This window comes from Carlito syrichta, unplaced genomic scaffold (genome assembly GCF_000164805.1).
Source record: "Carlito syrichta isolate Samal-C Ts95f unplaced genomic scaffold, Tarsius_syrichta-2.0.1 Scaffold286999, whole genome shotgun sequence".
NCBI classification, from domain to species: Eukaryota; Metazoa; Chordata; class Mammalia; order Primates; family Tarsiidae; genus Carlito; species Carlito syrichta.
The window spans coordinates 390,749-412,275 of NW_007231095.1; the positions used below are offsets into that span (position 1 = coordinate 390,749).

The 21,527-nt window shown below is 55.9% G+C and overlaps 1 protein-coding gene across 1 annotated transcript in view; it reads left to right on the forward strand.

Moving 5' to 3' along the window:
- Positions 1–21,527, forward strand: part of PLXNA4 (plexin A4) — a 365,212-nt gene that overhangs the window by 329,182 nt on the left and 14,503 nt on the right. The window contains 9 exon segments of the mRNA XM_021709797.1: positions 991–1,259; positions 4,553–4,619; positions 5,434–5,580; positions 9,676–9,835; positions 18,350–18,414; positions 18,416–18,454; positions 18,965–19,064; positions 20,134–20,324; positions 21,227–21,396. Of these exon segments, the coding sequence (XP_021565472.1) occupies positions 991–1,259; positions 4,553–4,619; positions 5,434–5,580; positions 9,676–9,835; positions 18,350–18,414; positions 18,416–18,454; positions 18,965–19,064; positions 20,134–20,324; positions 21,227–21,396 (1,208 nt within the window).

The following is a 21,527-nucleotide window of genomic DNA, read 5'->3' on the forward strand; positions in this document are numbered from 1 at the left end:
AAAAAAAAAAAAAAGAGTGTGGGCACAGCACATCTCACAGGTAGGTCATGGGGTCCCAGCACACAGTGTCAGGGTGGGAAGTCAGTGGGAGGGTCAAGGATGTGGGCACAGCCCATCCTGCTGGTGGGGTGGTCATGGGACTCCTGCACGTGGCGTCAGGTAAAAAGTCAGTGGGAAGGTCAAGGGTGTGGGCACAGCCTGTCCCCTGGAGGGGTCATGGGGTCCTTGGACATGGCGTCAGGGCGAAAGGTCAGTGAGAAAGTCAAGGGTATGAGTACAGCACATCCTGCAGGGAGGTCAAAGGACCCCTGCACACGGCGTCAGGGTGAGAGGTCAGTGGGAAGATCAAAGGTGTGGGCACAGCCCATTCCATGGGGAGGCCCTGGGGTCACAGCACATGGCGTCAGGGTGAGAGGTCGGTGGGAAGGTCAAGGGTGTGGACACAACCCATCCCACAGGGTGGTCATGGGGTCCTTGAATGTGGAATCAGGGTGAGAGGTCAGGGAGAAAGTTAAGGGTATGGGCACAGCCCATTCTGTGGGGAGGTCACTGGGTCCCAGTCCAGGGCGTCAGGGTGAGAGGTCAGTGGGAAGGTCAAGGGTGTGGACACAACCCATCCCATAGGGTGGTCATGGGGTCCTTGGATGTGGAATCAGGGTGAGAGGTCAGGGGGAAGGTTAAGGGTATGGGCACAGCCCATTCTGTGGGGAGGTCACAGGGTCCCAGTACAGGGCATCAGGGTGAGAGGTCAGTGGGAGGGTCAATGATGTGGGCACAACCCATCCCACAGGGTGGTCCTGGGGTCCTTGGAGGTGGCATCAGGGTGAGAGGTCAGGGGAAGGTTACCTATTTTGTAGGGAGGTCACAGGGTCCCAGCACATGGCATCAGGGTGGGAGGTTGGAGGGATGGTCAAGAGTGTGGGCACAGTTCATTCCATGGAAGTCACAGGGCCCTGGCGGAGGGCATCAGGACCCTTGACCTCTCTGCAGGTCCCAGGCTACCGTCAGGAACGTGTGGAGAAGGGTCTGAAGCTCTTCGCCCAGCTCATCAACAGCAAGGTGTTCCTGCTGTCCTTTATCCGCACACTCGAGTCGCAGCGCAGCTTCTCCATGCGCGACCGTGGCAACGTGGCGTCCCTCATCATGACAGTGTTGCAGAGCAAGCTCGAGTACGCCACTGATGTGCTCAAGCAGCTGCTGGCTGATCTCATCGACAAGAACCTGGAGAGCAAGAACCACCCCAAGCTGCTGCTCAGGAGGTGGGAATGCCACTCACTGACCAGCTGGGTCTGGCCTGTCCACCCAGCTCACAGGGCCGCTCAGGGAAGCCAGGAGAGCCCAAGGGCAGCTGCTTCCCTGAGGGAAAGGCACCAGCCAACCCAGAGCCAGCTGCGCTGCATGCCTGCTCACAAGAGCTGCCCTTGGTCACCGCCTGGGCCAGCTGCTCACCCTGCTGTCCTCCTTCTGCCCCATGTCACCACCTGGGTCATCAGCTCACCCTGGTATCCTCCTGCCCCTTGTCACTGCCTCTGGTTGGCAGCTCACCCTATTGTCCTACTGGCCCCTTGTCACCACCTGGGCCATCAGCTCATCCTGCTGTTCTCCTTCTGCCCCGTGCCCCCACCTCGGGCCATCAGCTCACTCTGCTGTCCTCCTGCCCCTTGTCACTGCCTTGGGCTGGCAGCTCACCTTGCTGTCTTAAGGGAGCTTCTGCCCCTTGTCACCATCTGGGCCATCAGCTCACACTGCTGTTATCCTTCTGTCCTATATCTGCTCTCTGTTTTTTCCTCTCTGTCCTTCCACTCCCTTGATGTTGCCCTTTCTACTGCAACTCTTTTCCTGGAAGCTTTGGAGGTCATTGAGACTATCTCCTGCCTTATCTATGTCAGAACTTGGGTTAGGAGAGCCTCCACAGCTTCATACTGTCTGTGGACCAGCTGCAAAAGCAGGTCCTTTTGGAAATACAGACTCTCAGGTCCCACTCAGCCCCACTGAGTCTGAATCTGCATTTTAATAAGAATCCTAGGTGATGCGGGTGCATTAAAGTTTGAGACATACTGAATGAAAGCCCTTTCGTGACAAATGACCCAAGGCAGCCCTGCGGGTGTCTCGTGACACCTGCTAGAGACTGAATGAACCCAAAGTCCACCATTTTACACCCTGGAAGTCTCCAACTTGACACTATCAAAACCTAAAAGGTTGTATGTAAAGACACACCAACTCCTGAGGCTTTGGCCTTTTGGGAGATGGAGGTGCTCACTTTATCCGCGCTTCCATGCGAAACTTCTATGTAGTTGAAGGCTGTCTCTTCTCTGGGCTCAGTTATTATGATAACTTTAGCTTCACATAGCTGGTGTTGGAGAACTCCCAGGGCAAGTCATTGTGTCCAGCCCTCTGGCAGGACCTCCCCTATACCACCTGCCTTCGTCTGCCTGTCCCCCAACTTCCAACCTCAGTCCTTGGGCCTCTGGCAGGGCCTCGGTGGCTCGCACTTGGTCCAGTGGGTAAAGTTGGCTTTCGACAGTGTTTACTTGAGCTTTTTCCTGGTGCAGTGGGCACTCACCTGCACAACTGCAAAAGGCTTCAGCATGTGGGAGCCAGCAGACAGCTTTGGAAACCGCAAGGTAGACCGTTTTGATTTTTGTTTTACTTTCACCACACAGCCACCCGCCGGCAAAGTTCTAGGGCAGCTGCCACCTGCCAGAGTGCCCACCAGCAGCCTCCCCATGTGGCCTGTGGCCAGCTTCACACCTCCTCTGCCCGTTTCCACTCTGGCCTTCCTGAATGCACATGCTCCCTCGGAGCTTCCTCCCTCCTTTTCTTCCTCTTGCCCCTGGCTGTCCCCCTCCTCCCAACACTCTTCCTTCTCTTACCTTCCCAGCTTCACTTTGTGCTGGCAGCTGCCCAGCTACCTTGGGATCTTACTGATTAGTATTTTCTGGCAACTGCCACCATAAACTCCATCCACACATACCTGGGCAGGCTAGTTTCTCTCTGAAGTTGGCTGCATGCTCTGTGCAAGTCTGAATGTAATTCCAACCAAATGGATGCAACCAAAATTGTCTTTGGGCCGATGGCACTGCTGCCACATCTTTAATTCCAAAGTCAAAAAATATGTGGGCTTGGGTGATAGCATGAGAGATGCAAGTTAGATTCAAGAAGGAACTTCTTGTCATTGCAAAGGAAACACACAGCAATGGTTCCCGGGGCGGGGGCGTGGGGTGGGGTGAGAAGTGTTCCAAAGTGTGTGGAAGGCTTTGCAATAGGACAGTTTTAACGTCTCGAGATGAGTTAGGTAGACAGCTCCATGCTGCTGCCCACGCCAGGAGGTTAGCTCACGGTGCAGGCACCATGTGACTAACTGGCCTTTTGGCCATGATGCCCTTCTGCCACATTTCTTCCTAGTAGCTCCCAGTTTTTTGTTGGTTGGTTTGTTTGTCATTCTCTTCTCACTCAAAGGAACACATCTAGCCTATAAAGTTTTCTGAGGCTATATGAGGGGGGGGACTCAAAAAACCCGGAACTAATTTTTGAAGGATGGGTCCCTTGTAGGACAGGCTTCCTCTACTAGATGAGTGATCTAGGAACCCATCAGTATCAGTGGACCAGCTAGCATTGTGAGAGGCAGCATTTGGCTTCAGTGAATATATTTTTTGGAGATTCTTTCAACGTATTTGCCCATTTCATGGGTGATTGATGAGCACACTTGCCCACACTGCACTGAGTGCAGCAGTTTTTGACCAAAAATTTCATGACCCCCTTCCCCCACCCTCCTATTCTCCTGATCTCACCCCAAGCGACTTGTTTTTGTTTCTCTGGATGAAAATAATTCTCAAAGGGAAACATTTTGCTGATGTGGAAGAGGTGAAACAAAACAAAACAAGAAAAAAAAATGACAGAAGCACTAAAAGGCATCAAAATGGGCGAGTTCAAAACTGAGCAGTGGAAAAAGTGTCTCAATAGGTGTATTGCTTCCAGCAGAGAGTCCTTTGAAGGTGACTGAAGTTTAAACATGTAAGAATAAATATGCAAATTTTTAAATAAATAAAATCTGGTTTGAGGGGTCTCCCCTTGTATTACCCAATATGATAGCTATGATCCACATGGGACTGTTGAAATAGACATTAATTAAAAATAAATAAAATGAAAAAACTTCAGTTCCTCAGATGTCCTAGCCATAAGTCAAGTGTCCAGTGCCCGCATGTGGCTGGAGGTTGCCATACTGGTTGGCACTGGCAGAAACATTTTCATCACCACAGAACATGCTGCTGGACAGCAGTGATCTAAGGCATTTCCCCAAAGATGCACCCATTAGCTGGGTACCCAAAACGTCATCCTCTAGCTTTGTAGGAAAAGTTTGTTTTATCATTGCGGGGATGTCTAGGAGTCCACAAAACACTCGTATTCATTGGGATCTCGAGCTCTGGCCTGAAAGCCATAGGCAGACCTGAAGGTCAAGGCAGTCTCCCTCCCTGCCCTTCCTGGCCAGGGGTCTGATCGGCAGCTTTTGTCTTTGTCTTGTCCCGCTGGCTCCCTTGGTGGCTGCTGACAGAACTGAGTCAGTAGCTGAGAAGATGCTGACCAACTGGTTCACCTTCCTGCTCTACAAGTTCCTGAAGGTAGGGTTGGGTATGGGCATATTTCTGGCCCTGCCTTGGGTACTCCCTGCCTGGGCATGAACCCTCATCCTCCATCTAGGGATCACTCCATGCCCCTAGACTCACCCTCAGAGGGCCTGGCTCCTATAAGAGTTCTGCCCTTATTGTGGACAGACTCAGAGGCCAGAACCCCTCATCCATCCTCACCTCAGATACAATCCACCTGGCTGATTTCCTCCCAGGCGATGCACCTCTGAGACCCAAAACTAACTCTCATTTGAGGCTAAAAGCAATCCACCCATTAGTTCCCTGTTCCTCCTCATCCAGTTCCCTGTTCCCCAGACTTTCGAAGACTGGCAGGGCCCCAGCAGGCACAGAGGCCGCATGCCACAGCAGATAAGCCAAGGATACTCTGGGAGGAGACGTAGCTTCCAACAATCAATTTGTTTTCTAAGGAGTTTGTGCCACAGAGGACTGGCCTCCGTCTTTGGGTGGGACTCTCAAGGGAGTGGGGTGGAGCAAGGGAGCAGATAGTGAGACAGAGACCGGGAGGAAGAGAGAGCCCTGGAAAGGTGGAAGGAAGGGGCAGGATGGGGGAGACCCTGTGATCTGAAAGCCAGGTGGCATGTAAACCCAGAGGGTCGAGTAGGGCGATGGGAGATCTAAGTAAGGGCAGGTGGAGGCAGGGGGAGGACTTGGCAGGATTAGGAGGCAACCCTTTGGAGAGGCAGGGCTGGGACTGAGGCTGCACAGCCTTTGGGGAGGCAGGGCCAGGGCTGAGGCTCTGTACCCCGGCAGCCCAGGAGCTGTGTCAGTGTGGTTCTCTTACGTACAGGAGTGTGCCGGGGAGCCCCTCTTCTCTCTGTTCTGTGCCATCAAGCAGCAGATGGAGAAGGGCCCCATTGATGCCATCACGGGCGAGGCCCGCTATTCCCTCAGCGAGGACAAGCTCATCCGCCAGCAAATCGACTACAAGACCCTGGTAAGCCAGTCTTCCGCCTCCTCCATGGCTCTGACAGCCTCCCTGGCTCCCCCAAGGCCCTGGCAAGCGGGCTTGGTCCCAGGCAGCTGGCAGAGGGGACAGCAGACACGAACCCCACCAGGCACCCCCACACCTGTCACCCCAAACTTGCTCTGTTCTGCTGCACCAGTACACGGGACTGAGAACCAGGCTCAGACACATCTGAGTAGCACATCAGCCAGTGCACAGGCCAGCCAGCTGTGGGGTCATAGCCCTTGCCGACAGCCTGGTGATTGACCCAGGCTACCTCACCTATTCTTCCAGCCTGAAGAAGCCACGGTTTACAGAGTGGGTTGGTGCAGGCAGGGCATGGGGCCAGGAGGAGAGGAAAACAGGAGTTCCTCATGGTTCTGAAGTCCACATTAACCTTCCAGCCTAAGGGCAAATATGACTATGACCTGAGCTGCATAACATAAGGCCAGCATGGCCTAAAGTTGTAAGGTGTTTGTCCAAAGAATGTGGGCATCTCTACGCGAGGGGCAGATAGGAACATGTCCTGGGAGGCAGCAAAGCTGAGCATTTAAGAGCATGGTATTTGGTTTGTTATTATTGTTGTTATTATTATTTTTTGAGTTGAGGTCTCTGTTGCCCAGGTTGGAGGGTAGTGGCACAGCCTTGGTATCCCACAGTCTCTCCAGACCTGGGGATTCACTGGTGGCTCTTGTGAAGAGAGCTGAGACCTGACACCAGGACTTTTTCTCCAAGAAAGGGGAGAGGATATGGAAGGGGGGTGGAACGTAAGACACAAGCTGAGGGTTGAGGGTGGCATGCAGCTGGCACCCAGGAATGGAGACAGAAGAGTCAGGAGAGACTCAGGGGTCAGGGGACAGGGATGTCAGAAGCAGACAGGTGGACATGATAGGACAGGCACCTGGGAGCTTCTCGGACAACCATCCGGGGCTCTAAGCTGGGGTGGATCCCAGACCCCGAGGCTGGCTGGGGAGATGGTCCCCCTCTGAACAAAGCCGACTCTGCCGGCTGGGAAGGCTGCCGCGGTGATCCACCCAGCCCACGCTCATTCTCCAAGAGCCCCGGGAATCCCAGTAGACATCTGAACAGATTTGCAGGATTGGCTCCGTTGATGAGATTCAAAGGAGCAGCCTGCGAATGATGCCCGGCTTCCTGGCAGCTACCGTCTGCTCAGGAGGAGAGAGTTAGAGGCTCCCATTAAAATGGAAAAGGGGGAAAATCCTTCCAAAAATAGAGACCTGTGTGGATTTCCTAATGAGACAGAACTGCCATACAACATCTCCCGCCCTATCTCTCCTCCTCCATCCCTTTCTTTCCTGTCTTCTTGGCTGCTCCCAAGGACCAATCTGACACAATGAGTTGTGGTAATGCCCCGTCCCCAAACTGCTCCAGAGGCAAAGCGCCATTCATGCTCCAAGCTGGTATCAGGTGATGTGACTTAAGGAGAGCATGAGGGAATTTGCAGGTCAGACACAGCAGTCATCGAGGAGGGACACGTGGGGAACAGGAGCTGTGGGGAAGGGGCAAGGAGTTGCCATTGCTTTGCCTGCAGAGGGATTTAGTGGCAGCCTTCAGCCTGGGGCAGGTCTCTCCACATGCAGGGGTGGGGAGTGGGGTGGGAGTGGGGAGCCCCTGGGGTGAGGAGAGCAAGCAAGGAAGCCAGCTGGACAGCAGTACACTGGCTGAGCAGACTCCTCACGGAGGACCAGACGCAAACACAGGACCCGCAGGATTCAGCTGGGGCTGGAGGTGCCCAGAACGCTCTGGGCCAGAGGAGAAAGAGCTCATCCTGGGCAGGAACGCGAACCACAGAGAGGCTCTGAGAGGCTTAGCTGAAGATTAGGCCTCCATGTTGTAGGCAGGTGCACCTCAGAGGTGGGGAAGGATTAGTCAGGTTGATGCTGGAATGCGGGCACCATTCGCAACATCTGGAGCTGCTAGGGCACTGGCTGCGTACCTGGGATTATGCTAGGATACAAGAAGTACACCTGGGAGCCTGCTAGGGCACTGGATGCTCATTTGGGAGCCTGCTAGGGCACTGGATGCATACCTGGAAGCCTGCTAGGACACTGGGAGCCCTTCAGGGAACCTGCTCAGACACTGGAGACCCTACTTAGAGCATGCTAGGGCACTAGGCACCCATCTGGGAGCCTACTAGGGCACTAGGCACCCACCTGAGAGCCTGCTAGAGCACTGGACACCCACCTGGAGCCTGCTAGGGCAGGGAATATCCACCTGGAGCTTGCCATGTGGCTAGATGCCCACCTAGTCTGGGAAGGTTAGGTGCTCACATGGGAGTCTGGTAGAGCACCAGATGCTCAATTGGGAGCCACTGGAGCACTAGACAGTCTCCTGGGAGCCTACTAGAATGCAGACTCTCAGGCCCTACCCCCAGACCTCCTGGATCAGAATCAGTGTCTCAACAAAGCCCCTACGAGATGCTCTTCACTTTAGGGGTTAAGAGACTTGCAGAGAAAACACGAAGCAGTTTGTTCAGAAAGGAGCCAAGGAACATGTAGGAAGGGTACTTCTGGGTGGCGCGGTGGCCCAGCCAGTGCCCCGAAAGCCCTGTTCTTGGGTAGGGCCACTGCCTCCTCTGGGGAAGTCGGTCCCCACCCTGAAGTGTGCCATGGAGTTGTTCTCATGGGGACACTAGGGGTCAAGTAGATATGTCTGGGGAAACCATGGCCCAGAGGACAGGACAGCTGGGGTGGCCCAAGCAGCCCTAAGCGTCAGGCTGTGCTTGGCCACTGAGAAGGTGGGCGGGCTTGGAAGTTTCCAGAAGGAGGGAGTGCTGGAGAAAGCACACATGGAATGTGCTGCAGTGGTCCGTCCCTCATTTTCAGTTTAGGGCACTTGGAGGATGAAAGTTTGGCTTTATAGATTTAGGAGATTTTTTTTCTTTCTCCTTAGTAATGGAATACGCATGTTCCCGTTTGAGCTCACAGCCGTCTTGTTGCTAATGAAAGGCAGACGCCTGGGGCCAGGGTTCTGATTGCCACCCCACAGAGCTTGGGTAGGGGGCAGGGTGGAAGACGGCTGGTGTCTGGCTCTGCAGACCAGATGGGGCAGTTGGGACATGGTTATAGGAGTACAGGGGAAGTGAAAGTTCTGAGAAGGCATAAGACACGCAGAGGCTCAGGCACCAGGGCCAGAGGGGTGTCTGGGGGCCCAGGAGACGCCCAGGCCCCTCTGCCTTGGCTCTGGGACCCTAACACTCCAGCGCCCACAGCACCCACCCATTCCTTTGCAGTCTCCCTGGGAGCCTATGGTGCTGCCAGTGAAGAACAAGCCTGCTGTTAGAATGGCAAGAGAAGAAAAGCCTTGAACTTCTTAAAGGAAAAATTAGTTTGGCGAAGCCCTGTTTTAACTTTTCCAAGTAGTTCCAAAAAGAGAATCGGAGGCCCTGAGCCTTGCAGTGACCTCTCCCTCCAACGCAGGGCTCAAGTTCAGAGCCAGGAAGGAATCAGGTGGCCCAAACCTGCGATTTTTAAAGGGAACCTTTATTTTTAAATAACACACGAAGCTTCCTATAGAGTTGCCAGCTTCTGATTAGCCTGAGACCCTCACCAAAAAAATACAAGCTTATGAAATCTCAGGAGAAAGGAGCCCAAGTCCCAGGAGTTCTGAGTGTGGGCGTGTGTGCAGAGGAGTGACAAGAAGAGACAGACACCCACATGCAGGCAGGAGTGTCAGAAGTGGGCAAGGGGCTGGGGCTGAGACAGTGCCTGCGGGGTGCGTGGGAGAGAGCACGCATATGTGCCTGCATGAGTGTCTGCTCTCTGCCGCAATGTGCTTGAACGCTGTTTCCTTTGAAAATTCAGGATTTTAATGAAGTTCTGACGGGAGTGACATGTGCGGCTCGCCCTCCTGCAAGGACACTGAAGCAGGGGATGGCACTCTGCTCCCCCGACAGGAAAGGGCAGTGGCTTGGCAGGAACGCAGGTGGCCGGGGGTCACCCTGCCTCTCTCCGTCCGTCTTGGAGAGGGCTGTGCCTTGCGACCCAGTCTCGGGGTGCTGCTGGGGATTCCGGAGCTTCTCCCTCTTCCCTGCCGCCAAGGCCTCCTCTCCCCACCTTCCCCCAGGTCCTGAGCTGTGTCAGCCCCGACAACGCCAACAGCCCCGAGGTGCCCGTGAAGCTCCTCAACTGTGACACCATCACTCAGGTCAAGGAGAAGATTCTGGATGCCATCTTCAAGAACGTACCCTGCTCCCACCGGCCCAAGGCTGCAGATATGGACCTGGGTGAGTGGGTGCCCACACAGGGCTGTCCCTGCGGTTGGTCCTGGATGTCCCCGCCTTCTCCCATTGGCAGCAGATGGGGCTGGGGTGTGGGGAGCAGAGGGGGAGAATCGCCAGCTGGAGGGAGTCAGGCGTGCCCAGCCTCCTGGGAGCCCGTGGGGTTTGCCTTCATGGAACTGGCCCAAACTGGTCAGTGAGCAGAGAGGGCACAGGTCACCCAGAGTTCTGTGGGTGATCTGGCCTTGGGTCCTATAAGTAGCCGAGGTGAGAGTGGGAGGAGTCCTGTCTGGAGAGAAGGGCATTTAGAGGCACACTCTGCTGCCTGTGTCCCGGCAGCCCAAGTCTTGCCCCTGCTTCTGTGGTCCCCCCAGCTCTCCTCTGCCTCTCTGTTCTGTGCCTGCAATTTTTACTGAATACAATGACTTGAGGATCTGGGTCAGCAAGAGAGAATGGAGAGAAGAAGCAGAGAAGAATGAGAGGTGACAGCCTGCTGGGAGCAAGATGGCATTTCATCTGAAGTTTCCACGAATAGATCGAATAGCCTACATACACAAGGGGATGCCAGCAGGGCCGGGCTTAGAGCCAGTGACGGTTTGCCTGAGCATGATGTAGGATGTCTTCTGGGGGGTCCTCGAGGGGAGCCCCGGGCACTGAAGAGGCCATATGAAGAGATGCAGTTCCAGCACTGCTGGTCAATGTTGGACATACCTGGACTTGGGTCCTGGTGCCACCAAGTCCTAGCTGTGTGACCCTGGTCAAGTTATTTAGCCTTTCTGTGCGTATACAATGGTGGTAATAGTGGTAGCTGCCTCACAGTCAGAATCCAGTGAGAAGGTGCCTGTAAAAGCCACTTGAGTGCAGGGCGTGCCTGTAGTGCACACTCAGTGGGTACTGGCTGACACCGCCACTGCTGATGCTGAGTGCTGCTGCTAGGATGCCAAGTGTGCCTGTTTGTAGGCACTGGGCATGGAGGGAACGGCACTGGCATGTGCATGTGCTTGTGGTGTCTGGGATTCCTGGCCACAGAGGGGTGGCAGGACCCTCCGAGGCTCCTAATCCCCCCATCTGGCCTCTTAGCTGGCTTCAGCTAAGCCATCCGAGACAGATGGGCATCTGGGCTGTTTTCTAAGATCCCCGGAGAGTTTCACCCCTCCCGTCCCCTCCCCCCACATCCTAATTCCTGAAGACTCAGGATCTGGAAGTCCTGCTAGTTCCCCTGAGCCCTCACCTCTGCATTCACCCCCTTTCCCTGGCTTGGCTCTCGGCTAGGTGCACCAGACCCTGCGCCCTGGGCTGGGATGCAGAGGGAAAGAGGGTGGGGTGAGCGCGCACCCCTTCACTTCAGGGGCATCTCTGAGGCTGTTTCTGGGATAGGGAGGAAGCCCGTGCGAGGTGTGGGTAGTGCTGACAGAGTGTGGGCACATGTGTCTACACCTGTGTCCCTAGAGTGGCCTGGACACAAGTGTCTGCATGGTTTAGTTTGCTTCTGCTGTTCTGAGGACACCACGGTCTTGACGTGATGGAGGCTGTTAGAGCTCAGACCCTTGTACCCCTCGCCCTGACACTGGATGGGGTCTTCCCGATACGTATTCCAGGGAAGGTTTAGGAGAGTAGCCAGGTGCGTTCCCCCCCCATTCCCTTTGTCTGTTCTATCTGCGGGACTCATGGCAGGGACCACTCTCAGTTTCTCAGGATCCTCATCGTCACATGGGTGGGAGGAGAGACCGGTAAGGGAGGGCTGAGAGGGAGAGCTGGGGGAGACACAGGTGTCTCCATGCTGAAAGATGAGTTCATCAAGGTTGTGCCCAGGTGCGGGAGTTGCGCCTGCAGTGACCGTGTGGAGAGATGCATGCATCCGAGCCTGGGAGGGCATGACTTCCTGTGGGCATGAGCGGCAGATGGCCCTGGGAGCCCTACTTGACGGATCCAGGCTCAGTTGCTGAACTAGGACAGCATCCCTTCCTTACTAGAGCAGGGCAGACACAGGACCGGGAACCTCAGGGGGCCTGGGATGACCTCAACCCTTGATGGCGCAGGGAGTGAGGGGGCTGCCTTCCTCACACTTGGCCTCCCAGAAGTGCTAGGGGCAGGTACCAGAGAAGGACCAACAGAGGCTCCAGAGCTAAAGACAGGTGGGAGGATCCCCTGAAGCCAAATCAGGATCCAGCCTTCCCAGGCCCATGGGCCTCCAGGAGAGACACCACGTCATGGCTGGTGGCTGCTGTCCCCCCGTCTTCCCAGCTGGAAACGTCATGCCCTGAGCAAGGACGAGGAAGAGGCTGCTGGTTGGCTGTAGAAATTGCTCCCTTAAAAGGCCCCTGGGGTGGCCGGGCACAGTGGCTCACACCTGTAATCCCAGCACTCTGGGAGGCCGAGACAGGAGGATGGCTTGAGCCAGGAGTTTGAGACCAGCCTGGGCAACATGGTGAGACTCCGTCGCTAAAATAATAATAGCAATAATAAAAAGACCGGGGGTGCAGGTCCAGCGAAGCAGGCCTTTAATGAGAAGGTGAGAAGCCTCCCTCAGCCAAATCTGTCAACCACCAACCACCAGGCGTGGAGGCAGCAGACAGAGGCCACCGTCGCTTCCACCGCCCACCACAGGCACCTGCTTGCATCGCTAAACTCTTCAGCCTCCGTATCCTAGGAGTTGACCTTGTGGTGAGCTCCGTGCCTGGCACAGGGGCACCAGCTTGACCAGAAGTTGCATATTTCTTAGCGTGGCAGTAGAGGCAGGACATTTTTGTGTCTGAGCTGAGGGACTCTTTTTGCCCCCTGCCATCCCCCCAGAAGAAATCAGTGATGCCATTCTGTTCCCCTGCACAGATGGAGACTGCAGCTCAGAGAGGCTCAGCTCCTGGGCCTGGGCCACACAGCGGGGGTCGGGGAGTGGAGGGAGCACCCAACCCCCGCATGCGGTCACAGCCAGTCCTCTCGGCTACTGCCTGTGACCTCCTGAGATTCCTCCGGTTAACGCAAATGTTCTATCAACAGCCCCCAGCACTGCACCACCCCCATTCTGTCTTGCAGCTCAAGTTGAACCAGCTGAAAGGATATATTTTTTCAAATAAGTAATTCCTGTAGGCAATAAAAAGATACACTATCTTCCGAGTGAAATATAAAGAGTTCACAGCAGCTGTCGCCCGGTTTGCATTTTCCCCTGCACCTGATGGGAAGGACCGATAAAGATAATGGGATTTTTCTTTCTTTTTTATTCCCCCTCCCTCTTTCCCTGGAAAGTGGAAATGTAACAAATTGGATCGTGAGTGTGTCAATCCTTTGTACCTGGTTCCTAGAGCAGGGCACGGGGCTGCCGGGCAGAGTCGCTGCGAGAGGTCAGGGCTGGCAATTTTCTCTCGGGGACGTGCATGTGAATGCCAGGGTCACCTTCCCCCTCCCACGAACGACACCACGTGCCTTCCACACGCTGCCTGGACCTGGCACGCCGCCCACAGTTATGCCGGGGTCCTCATTCCATATTCAAGGGTGTCTATTCAGCTCCAGCCTGGCTCTTAGCTGGGAAATAGGGCGTGGCCTTCCTCTGCTGTTCCCGCACTAGACATCCCCTAAGAGCAGTCACTGACAGGTGCAGGGCGCTCTGCAGTTTACAAGGACCTTGGGTCTTCCGTGCAAAGGATGTACCTCCACTGGGGAGTTTCTTCCTTTAAGTGCTGGGGTGTCATAGTTCAATCATGTTGTATTGGAGACCATGTTGTCACGACACAATTATTCTTTTTTCTTTAACAAAACATCTGTGGATGGCCGTCTCTTCCACTGCCAAGTCCATTTTCTGGTCTTTCGAGCAGCCATGCCCTGATCCTCTTTGGGCCTCTGCTGGTCCTTCTCTGTTACCTGCCCCCAAGCACTTCTGGGAGGCCAAGTGTTGGGGCCTTGGGGTTCTTTACCAGGTAGCTCCTGGGGGCGCACCTGTGGACAGGTGTGCAGAGTGGTAGAATCATGGCTCCCCCCGGGTCTCCTGCTTGAGCCAGCTTGGGAGGTGGGTGGGCCTGTGCAGGGCTGGGGTTGGGTGTGCTCCTGTGAGAACCCACGGTGAGGAAAGGAGGCCCAGGGTGGAGGTCCAGGCATCTAGCTGTGCCACGGGCTTGTGCAGATCCTGTGTGTTGACTGCCATTCCACCCAGCCTGGCGGCATCTCCATCCTCCCTCGTCTCTCACATCAGCCCTTCCAGAAGCTTCCCACAACGGGTCTGAGGAGAGATGGCGACAGGACGCCTGAAGTGGGGATTGGGCAAGGCCTGAAGAGTCCTCCTCCTGGAGTAAGATAAGGCGCATGTGTGCACATGTGGGAGTGGGTGCTGCGTACCCACCTGCACGCCCACATCTGGGGAGGAGCTGTGTGCCCGGGGGAGGGCCTGCCTCTCCATGGCACTGCCAGTGGTTAGGGGACCCTCTGAGAGCCAGGTCAGCGAGGGCCTCTGTGCCAGGGCCTCCTTCCAGGATCTGCAAGAGTGTCTCCCATCCTCTCTGCCCAGCTTCCCGCTCTTCCCAAAGTCCCTCCTGAATGTCCCTGAAGCCCACACCCCACCCATCCCCAGCCTCGAACCAAGTCACCCTTTCTGGTGGCACCCTGCCTCCTTCTCCCACCTCAGGGAATGGGGAGCAAGTTCTCACAGGAGCACACCCAACCACCGCCCTGATTGGGGCCGACCACCCCCCAACCCACCTGAGCAGGAGGCCTGGGAGCAGCTGTGATTCCACCGCTCCACACACCTGTCGGCAGGTGCGCCCAGGAGACACCTGGTAGAGAGGCCTGAGAGTCCAACACCTGGGAGCAGTTACCAGAGAAGGGCTGGCAGAGGAGCTCCTCTGATGCCCTCCTCTCCCTATCCCCCTCCACCTCTGTGGCCTCAGCCCCTCCTGGACGCCTTGGCACGGCATGTTGGACTTCTGAACTCCACTCCCAACCTCCCTCCACCTCTCCAGCCTCTCCTTCCAACTTTCTCCTGCAAGAACTCAGGCTCACGGATCTCTGGAAGGGTCACATGAGTGCCCCTCTGGACCGGAGCCCTCATCCTCCCTCCAGCCAGCACATGTGCCCTCACCCCTCACAAGTCAGCCCGGGCAGCCCTGCCCCAGCCCCTGCATGCTTCCCCTCTGACCCCTACACAGCCCTGACCGTGGTCTCTGCCCTTCCAGGGATCCCTCCCAGGCCAGGGCTTGGGCTTTATTTCATTTCCTGTGTGACTCCCTCATGTCCAGCTTGCACCGTGCCTGGTGCAGCGGGGGCACACGGTGAGTGTTGTTTGGTAGAAGAGTGACCTGAGGCCTGGGAGACTGGCTGGACTGAGTTTTCACCCCCAGCAACCGCTGACAATGCTTCAGGTCACCAGGCCTGCAAGTGTCCTCCTCTGTGGAGAAGGTGTGCGTGGAGGTCACTCTGTCCTAGAATTCCCTTCAGTGCCGTGGAGGCATTTTCCATCCTCTTGCTGTGCCCCAAGGGCAGGCAGAGTGTGTGCAGGAGGCTTGGCCTTCACCCAGAGGACGCTGGCCCTCGGCTCAGCTGCAGTGTTGCCCCTCGGCTGTGCTAATGTGGTCGTCTCGTACACACCCAGGTGTGGACCCCAATGAGAGATAGCATCGTGCTGTTTTTATAGTCAAGACAGAAGGCACCCATCTGGTAAAAGGAATGCCAGACCAGGGATAGGAGACCTGGGTTCTATTTATTTTCATTGCTGTTATAAAACTATGCATACTTTGAATATGCAACAGAGCCCAAATTAAACACGGCCCTTACACAGGGCCTCCGGAGGTGGGGCCAACCAGCCGCATGCACTGCACAGGGGACCAGGGTGCTGTCCTTCTTGTCCCGGGCGGCAGGCCTGCCTCCCAGCAACAGACCCGCCTGTGCCCGGATCTTCACTGCTGTGGTGGGTGAAGCCCATGAACTCAAACCTGCGGTTGGGAGAGTGTCCCCTGCTGGGATCTTTGACCTGGGCGTTTCTGGTCCCTGCTGTGCTCAGTGGATCTCAGTGACTCAGACCTATCAAGAGAGATCAGGAAGTCACATAAGGACACATCAGAAGGCCGGGCCTGGACCACTGTGGATCTTCTCATGACATTCTATGATGAGTCTGGGAAAGCAGAGGCCATGACTAACCTGAATGAGGGTTTTCAGGAAAGAACGAAAGATGTGAAAGTGGTTCTGACCAGTGGGACACAGGAAGGGCCTCCGGCAGGGAAGGGTAACCCCAGGGCATGGCTTGCCTTGTTAGCCCACTTAGTTTATTCAGTGTGGGGAATGTTGTCTGCCTCCCTGGTGTACCCCACCTCTCTCCTCCTCGGGGTCCAACTGGGCTGCCTGTGGACCCAGGGGTGGAGCTGCCAACGGCAGCTGCCCGTCCCCCTGGGTTTTTCTCCACCAGAACTGGACTACGATGGCACAGAGCTTTGTATTTTTTTTAATCTTTCTGATATTTTAGAAAAAGGTACCCAGCCATTGGTCTGAACACAGGATAACAAAAACAGGCTAGAGAGATACACAGATGAGGCCAAGTGTCCCCCTTGTATCCAACATGCCGTTCTCACATGGGCATTTGGGGAACACTCCAATAGTTGCCAAAAAGACAACTGCTGCCGCCTCCCTGCTGCCCACTGGTGTCCCAGTCAGAGATAGGGCGTGGGCCAGAGACCTGTGGGGCCCAGGAGGCCTCTTCTTGCAGCTTTGGAACTGTGACCAGGCACAGGCATCCGTGGCATGTGTTTCCTACCTGCCCGCGATCGTCCCCTGCTGTCCCCTGCACAGCAGTCCTGCCCATAGTCTTGGTGGGGGAAGATGTGCCCCACCGACCCCCATCAGTACAACCTGATTTGGCTGAAAGAGAACCAGGTAGACCAAGACTGGGCCTCTTCCTTTGCTCAAGTCACTCAAAAATATGTGCATACACACCTGCACAAAATAAAAAACAAATAAAAAAAAACCAAGAAACAAAATAACACAATAGCAAAAACACTGGTGACCAGGTGCCTGGTGGGTCATGTCCCCGTTAGCCCAGGACCCAACTGCCCCAGACCTATCGCCATGACAATTCTAGCTGCGCTATCCACAATCCTAGGCCATGGCACTCCCCGAGGCTTCTCCCTCTGGTGAGTGAATTTGTCATCCTCACCTTTCCATTCCTTCGACCACCTGATGCACACTCAGCTCTAAGCCAGGCAGCCAGGAAGTCCCAGGGACTGGAGGACAGGGACCTGGGCCTAAGAGGCATCTCTGCCACCCCTCAGGACGACTGCTCCCCTCTGGGTCTTTTTTTCCATCTGTGAAATGGGGACAGCCGCTAGGCCACGGCACATGCACTGGAGGTGTCAGTTCTGTCATGTCACAATGTGGCCAGTCAAGGGCCACAGCCCAACCTTGGCAGGAGGGAAGAGAGCCAGGGAATCTGGAAATGTGTCTCTGTGGGCTGCCGAAATAAATCCCTGGTGGGCCAGGCAGGGCCACTGACCAACACACTCCAACCTGGCCGCGCTCAGCCCAGAGCTCCTTGTTCAAAAATATCAGCTTCTGGGAGGCGGTGCGTGGTGGCTTCTTGGTTGGAACACGTGCTGCTTTTGAATTTAAAGGTCATTTATTTTCTGGTGTGTGTCCTTGAGAGTAATGTGTGGGTGTGCATGTGTGTGCATGCATGTGTTGTGCACATGCAGGAGTGTGGACGTGTGTCTGCTGTACTCATGGATTTCCATGTGTGGACATTCCAAGACTGGACTGTGTGTGTCTCTGTCCACACGTGGGTTATACCAAGCATGGGGGTAGAAATTTGACTGATGAGAAACAGCCTGCCATTCCCCACGGGTGACTGTCCGTGAATCCGTGTGTTGTAGGTGCTGGGTCTGTGAGAAGAATGTAAGGTGTAGGGTGTGGGCGTGGCCACATAATCAAATCACATAATCAAGTGTTGGGTGGGTCGCCACATGGATACCGTCCATGTCAACTCTGGGGGAGGAGTGCTCTGAGGCCTGAGAATGGGTTTTGCCAATTTTCCCACACACTTTTACCCAGTAACTTGGCACAGGTGACCCGCTCGCCAGCTGTAAGGTGCAGGGGATGTCCGTGGAACAGGTACGGGGTGTGCAGTGATTGAACTGGGAACCCAAGGTCAACAGCTCTGAGCCCTCACGACAGAGCACATACGTGTGCCACGGTGACCATACTGCCTCGCGTTTGCTTCTGTGTCTTGTCATGGGCTTAGTGTGTGTGACATGCCACACTCACCCAGTGCCTGCTGAGCATCTGCTTATAGATGTGACCATGCATACCACCTGGTGGGCATGCTAACCCTGTTTGGTCACCTAGTCTGTTGGGATGGCACCAGAGCCAGAACTGGAGCTCAGATCTGTCTGCCTTAATAGCTTCTGTGCCCCATTTTCATGGAAGCCTGTGCTCCCATGTCTGTCTCCGGATGTATTTTTGAGCTGGTTCCGTGTAGGCGCCTACACAGGGGCTCGGGATCCCCAGGAGGGGCCGGAGGGGCTCTCTGAGACACTGCTCTTCTCCCTGCAGAGTGGCGACAAGGAAGCGGGGCGCGGATGATCCTGCAGGACGAGGACGTCACCACCAAGATAGAAAAATGACTGGAAGCGCCTGAACACGCTGGCCCACTACCAGGTGGGTGGCTGTGCAGGGATGGGGAGGGGGAGTGTGGCCAGTGAGAAGTCCATTGCCACTGGCGCCTTGGGCCTGGAGCCGCAGGTCACCCAGGCCCCAGATCTGCCTCTTCACCAGCACCCCGTGTTCCCTTAGTGACCTAGGGAAGGCAAAGTCCCCCAGCTGAGGCGCCGGGAACCCTGACAGCTCTGGAGAGAGCGTGCTGCCATGCACGCTTCCTGCAGGGCATGGGTCGAGTCCCCCAGGAAAGACCTCCTTGGAAGTCTTCCAGGCATTGAAGTGGGGGCCTCCCAGGGATGCTCCTGCCGAGAGGCACTCCAGGAATGAACCGCCTGCTCCTTGGTGTTCAGATTCACGTCTTGTCTTGCCCAGAGGAGAGCTGACAGCCTCCAAGGCTCCCCAGCTCTCCAGCAAGGCACCGACAGCCCCCTAGGACAGGGTTAATCCCGATTTGTTTGTATTTCCTGGAGTGGCAGAACCCTCAGGCCCTCAGATGCCCTTTCCTTACAGGTGCCAGATGGTTCTGTGGTGGCGTTGGTGTCCAAGCAGGTGACAGCCTATAATGCTGTGAATAATTCCACCGTCTCCAGGACCTCAGCGAGCAAATATGGTAAAAGAGCCTGTGGGATGTCCCAGATTGCTGTGGGCCCTGGGTGACTGTTGTCATGGTGGCAGCACAGTTGGAAAGCGCGCAGGTGGGGGGGACAGGAGAAGAGGCTCCTGGGTCCACAGGTCCCTCTGATGCCACAGCAGAGCCTCTACCCATGAGCCACAGAAGATGCTTCAGCTTTGGCAACAGCTATTATCTCCCATCATGTTCATGACAATCCAGCAAATTAAATAATTATTATTTCCCCTATTATGCAGATTAGTAAATGATAACTCTGATGAGCCTAATTGACTTGTATAAGTCACACTGCGTTCATGCAGTGCAGTGAAGGTGGAGATCCAGGTGTGAGGCCCTTTGGAGAGAGGGTGTCAGATGCAGGGTAGAGGCTGGATGTGGGCTGGAGGCAGGAAGGAGCCCTGCTCTGTCCCCAGCCATGTGCTCTGGGGCTTGTCTTCCTACTGCCAGGGGCCTCGGTTTTCTTAACAGCAAAACAGGGATCGAAAACCTCCCACCCCCACAAGCCCCACCTGGACAAGCAGACGGGTCCCTGGATCTGCACCTGCACACAGTGCCATCTTTCCCCTCCTCAGGACTGCTCCACCCACTTCACAAACACTGGCGGGAGTGTCCACAAATAGATGGGAAGACCTGGCCCGGGCGGGGGCAGGCCAAGAGTACACGGGGTCCTGGGTGGTGGCTCAGATGATGACATTGATGGAGAGAGGCCAGCCTCCCACTCCTACATGTGCACATAACTGGCACACAGAGCACATTCCAGACATGCCTGGGAAATGCGAGCACACGTATAAACAAGCACATGCCTATGTTCTTACAAATTGAGTCATTAAAGATCGACACAATGCCAAGGAAAGGGGTGACACAACGGGCAGAGTTAGTGGAGGACTCCAGGAGGAGGTGGGAAAGGCATCGGGGTTTCAGGGGACATGCCCCGCCAAGGCAAGGGGCAGGAGGGACCAGATAACAGCCAGGGGGCAGGACGAGGAGGGTCGAGAGGGTGTGGGCTGAGGTTTCATGGCCTCACACGCTAAAGGCCGTCCTTTCTCGGCAGAAAACATGATCCGGTACACAGGCAGCCCCGACAGCCTCCGCTCGCGGACACCCATGATCACACCCGACCTGGAGAGTGGCATAAAGTTGTGGCACCTGGTCAAGAATCATGAGCACGGAGACCAGAAGGAGGGCGACCGTGGCAGCAAGATGGTGTCTGAGATCTACCTGACACGGCTCCTGGCCACCAAGGTATTGGCGGGAGCAGGGGGGGGCACCTATGGGATCCAGGAGGGGCAGCATCAGACCACAGACATGCCAGAGCAGGCAAGACCCAGCATTTGTGCTGAAACCACTCTATCACCCCCCACCCCTGGCAGGCACTGCCCATCAGCCCCAGCACTGACCCTCAGAATCCTTCTCAAGCCAGCACTTCCCATCAGCCCCAGCACCAATCCTCAGAACCCTCCCCAACCCAGCACTGCCCATTCAGTCCCAGTACCAACCCTCAAAAACTTCCCCAACCCAGCACTGCCCGTCATCCCCAGCACCGACCCTCAGAATCCTTCTCAACCCAGTGCTCCATGCAATCCCCAACACCACCATCTGTGCTGCTGTACGACCTGAACTTTTGTTTCTACTCCCATCTCTATTCCCTTTCTCACACACCAAAATTAGCTGCCTCTTCCCGTCCTTCAGCCATGCCTCATGACAGAGTGACTTCTTCCCTGGGGCTCATACATGTACTCACATGGTGGGTTTGGAGCCTGGTGAGCCACCTCCCATGCCCCATTCCTAGCTCTGGTCCTGGGGCTGTCACACTCCTGTAGCTCGGGTCTTCCACCCCGAGACTGGGCTCAGTTTGGCTCCCCACAGAGGCTCACCTTGTGCACTCACAAGGCTTTGTGAGGCATACTGGGGTGGCCACCAGAAGGTCTGGGACTCCCACGACACTGCTGGCAGGGGAGCCTCGCTGGGGTCCAGCCCTCGGTGCTGGGGCTGTTCTCACTGTGCTATTAAGGACAGACAGAGGGAAAACATGACTCGGGACATTGACTCGGCCAGCCTCCCACAAGCTGGGCTGCAAGGCAGGTGTGGACCCATCCCGGAGCGTGGCGCATGCCTTGAGCCGTGTGCACACGCCCCACTCTCAGGGCACGCTGCAGAAGTTCGTGGACGACCTCTTCGAGACCATCTTCAGCACGGCGCACCGGGGCTCGGCCCTGCCCCTGGCCATCAAGTACATGTTTGACTTCCTGGACGAGCAGGCCGACATGCACGGCATCCATGACCCGCATGTCCGTCACACCTGGAAGAGCAACTGGTGAGTGGAGGGCAGCGGGGTGCCGCGGAGGGGCCGTGACCCCACCCAGCCCGAGGGGTGGCTTTCGGGAGAAGGGCTGGCCAAGTCCCTGTCGTGGGCAAGGCCTCCACTCGCTTTCTGCCTTCCCGCCC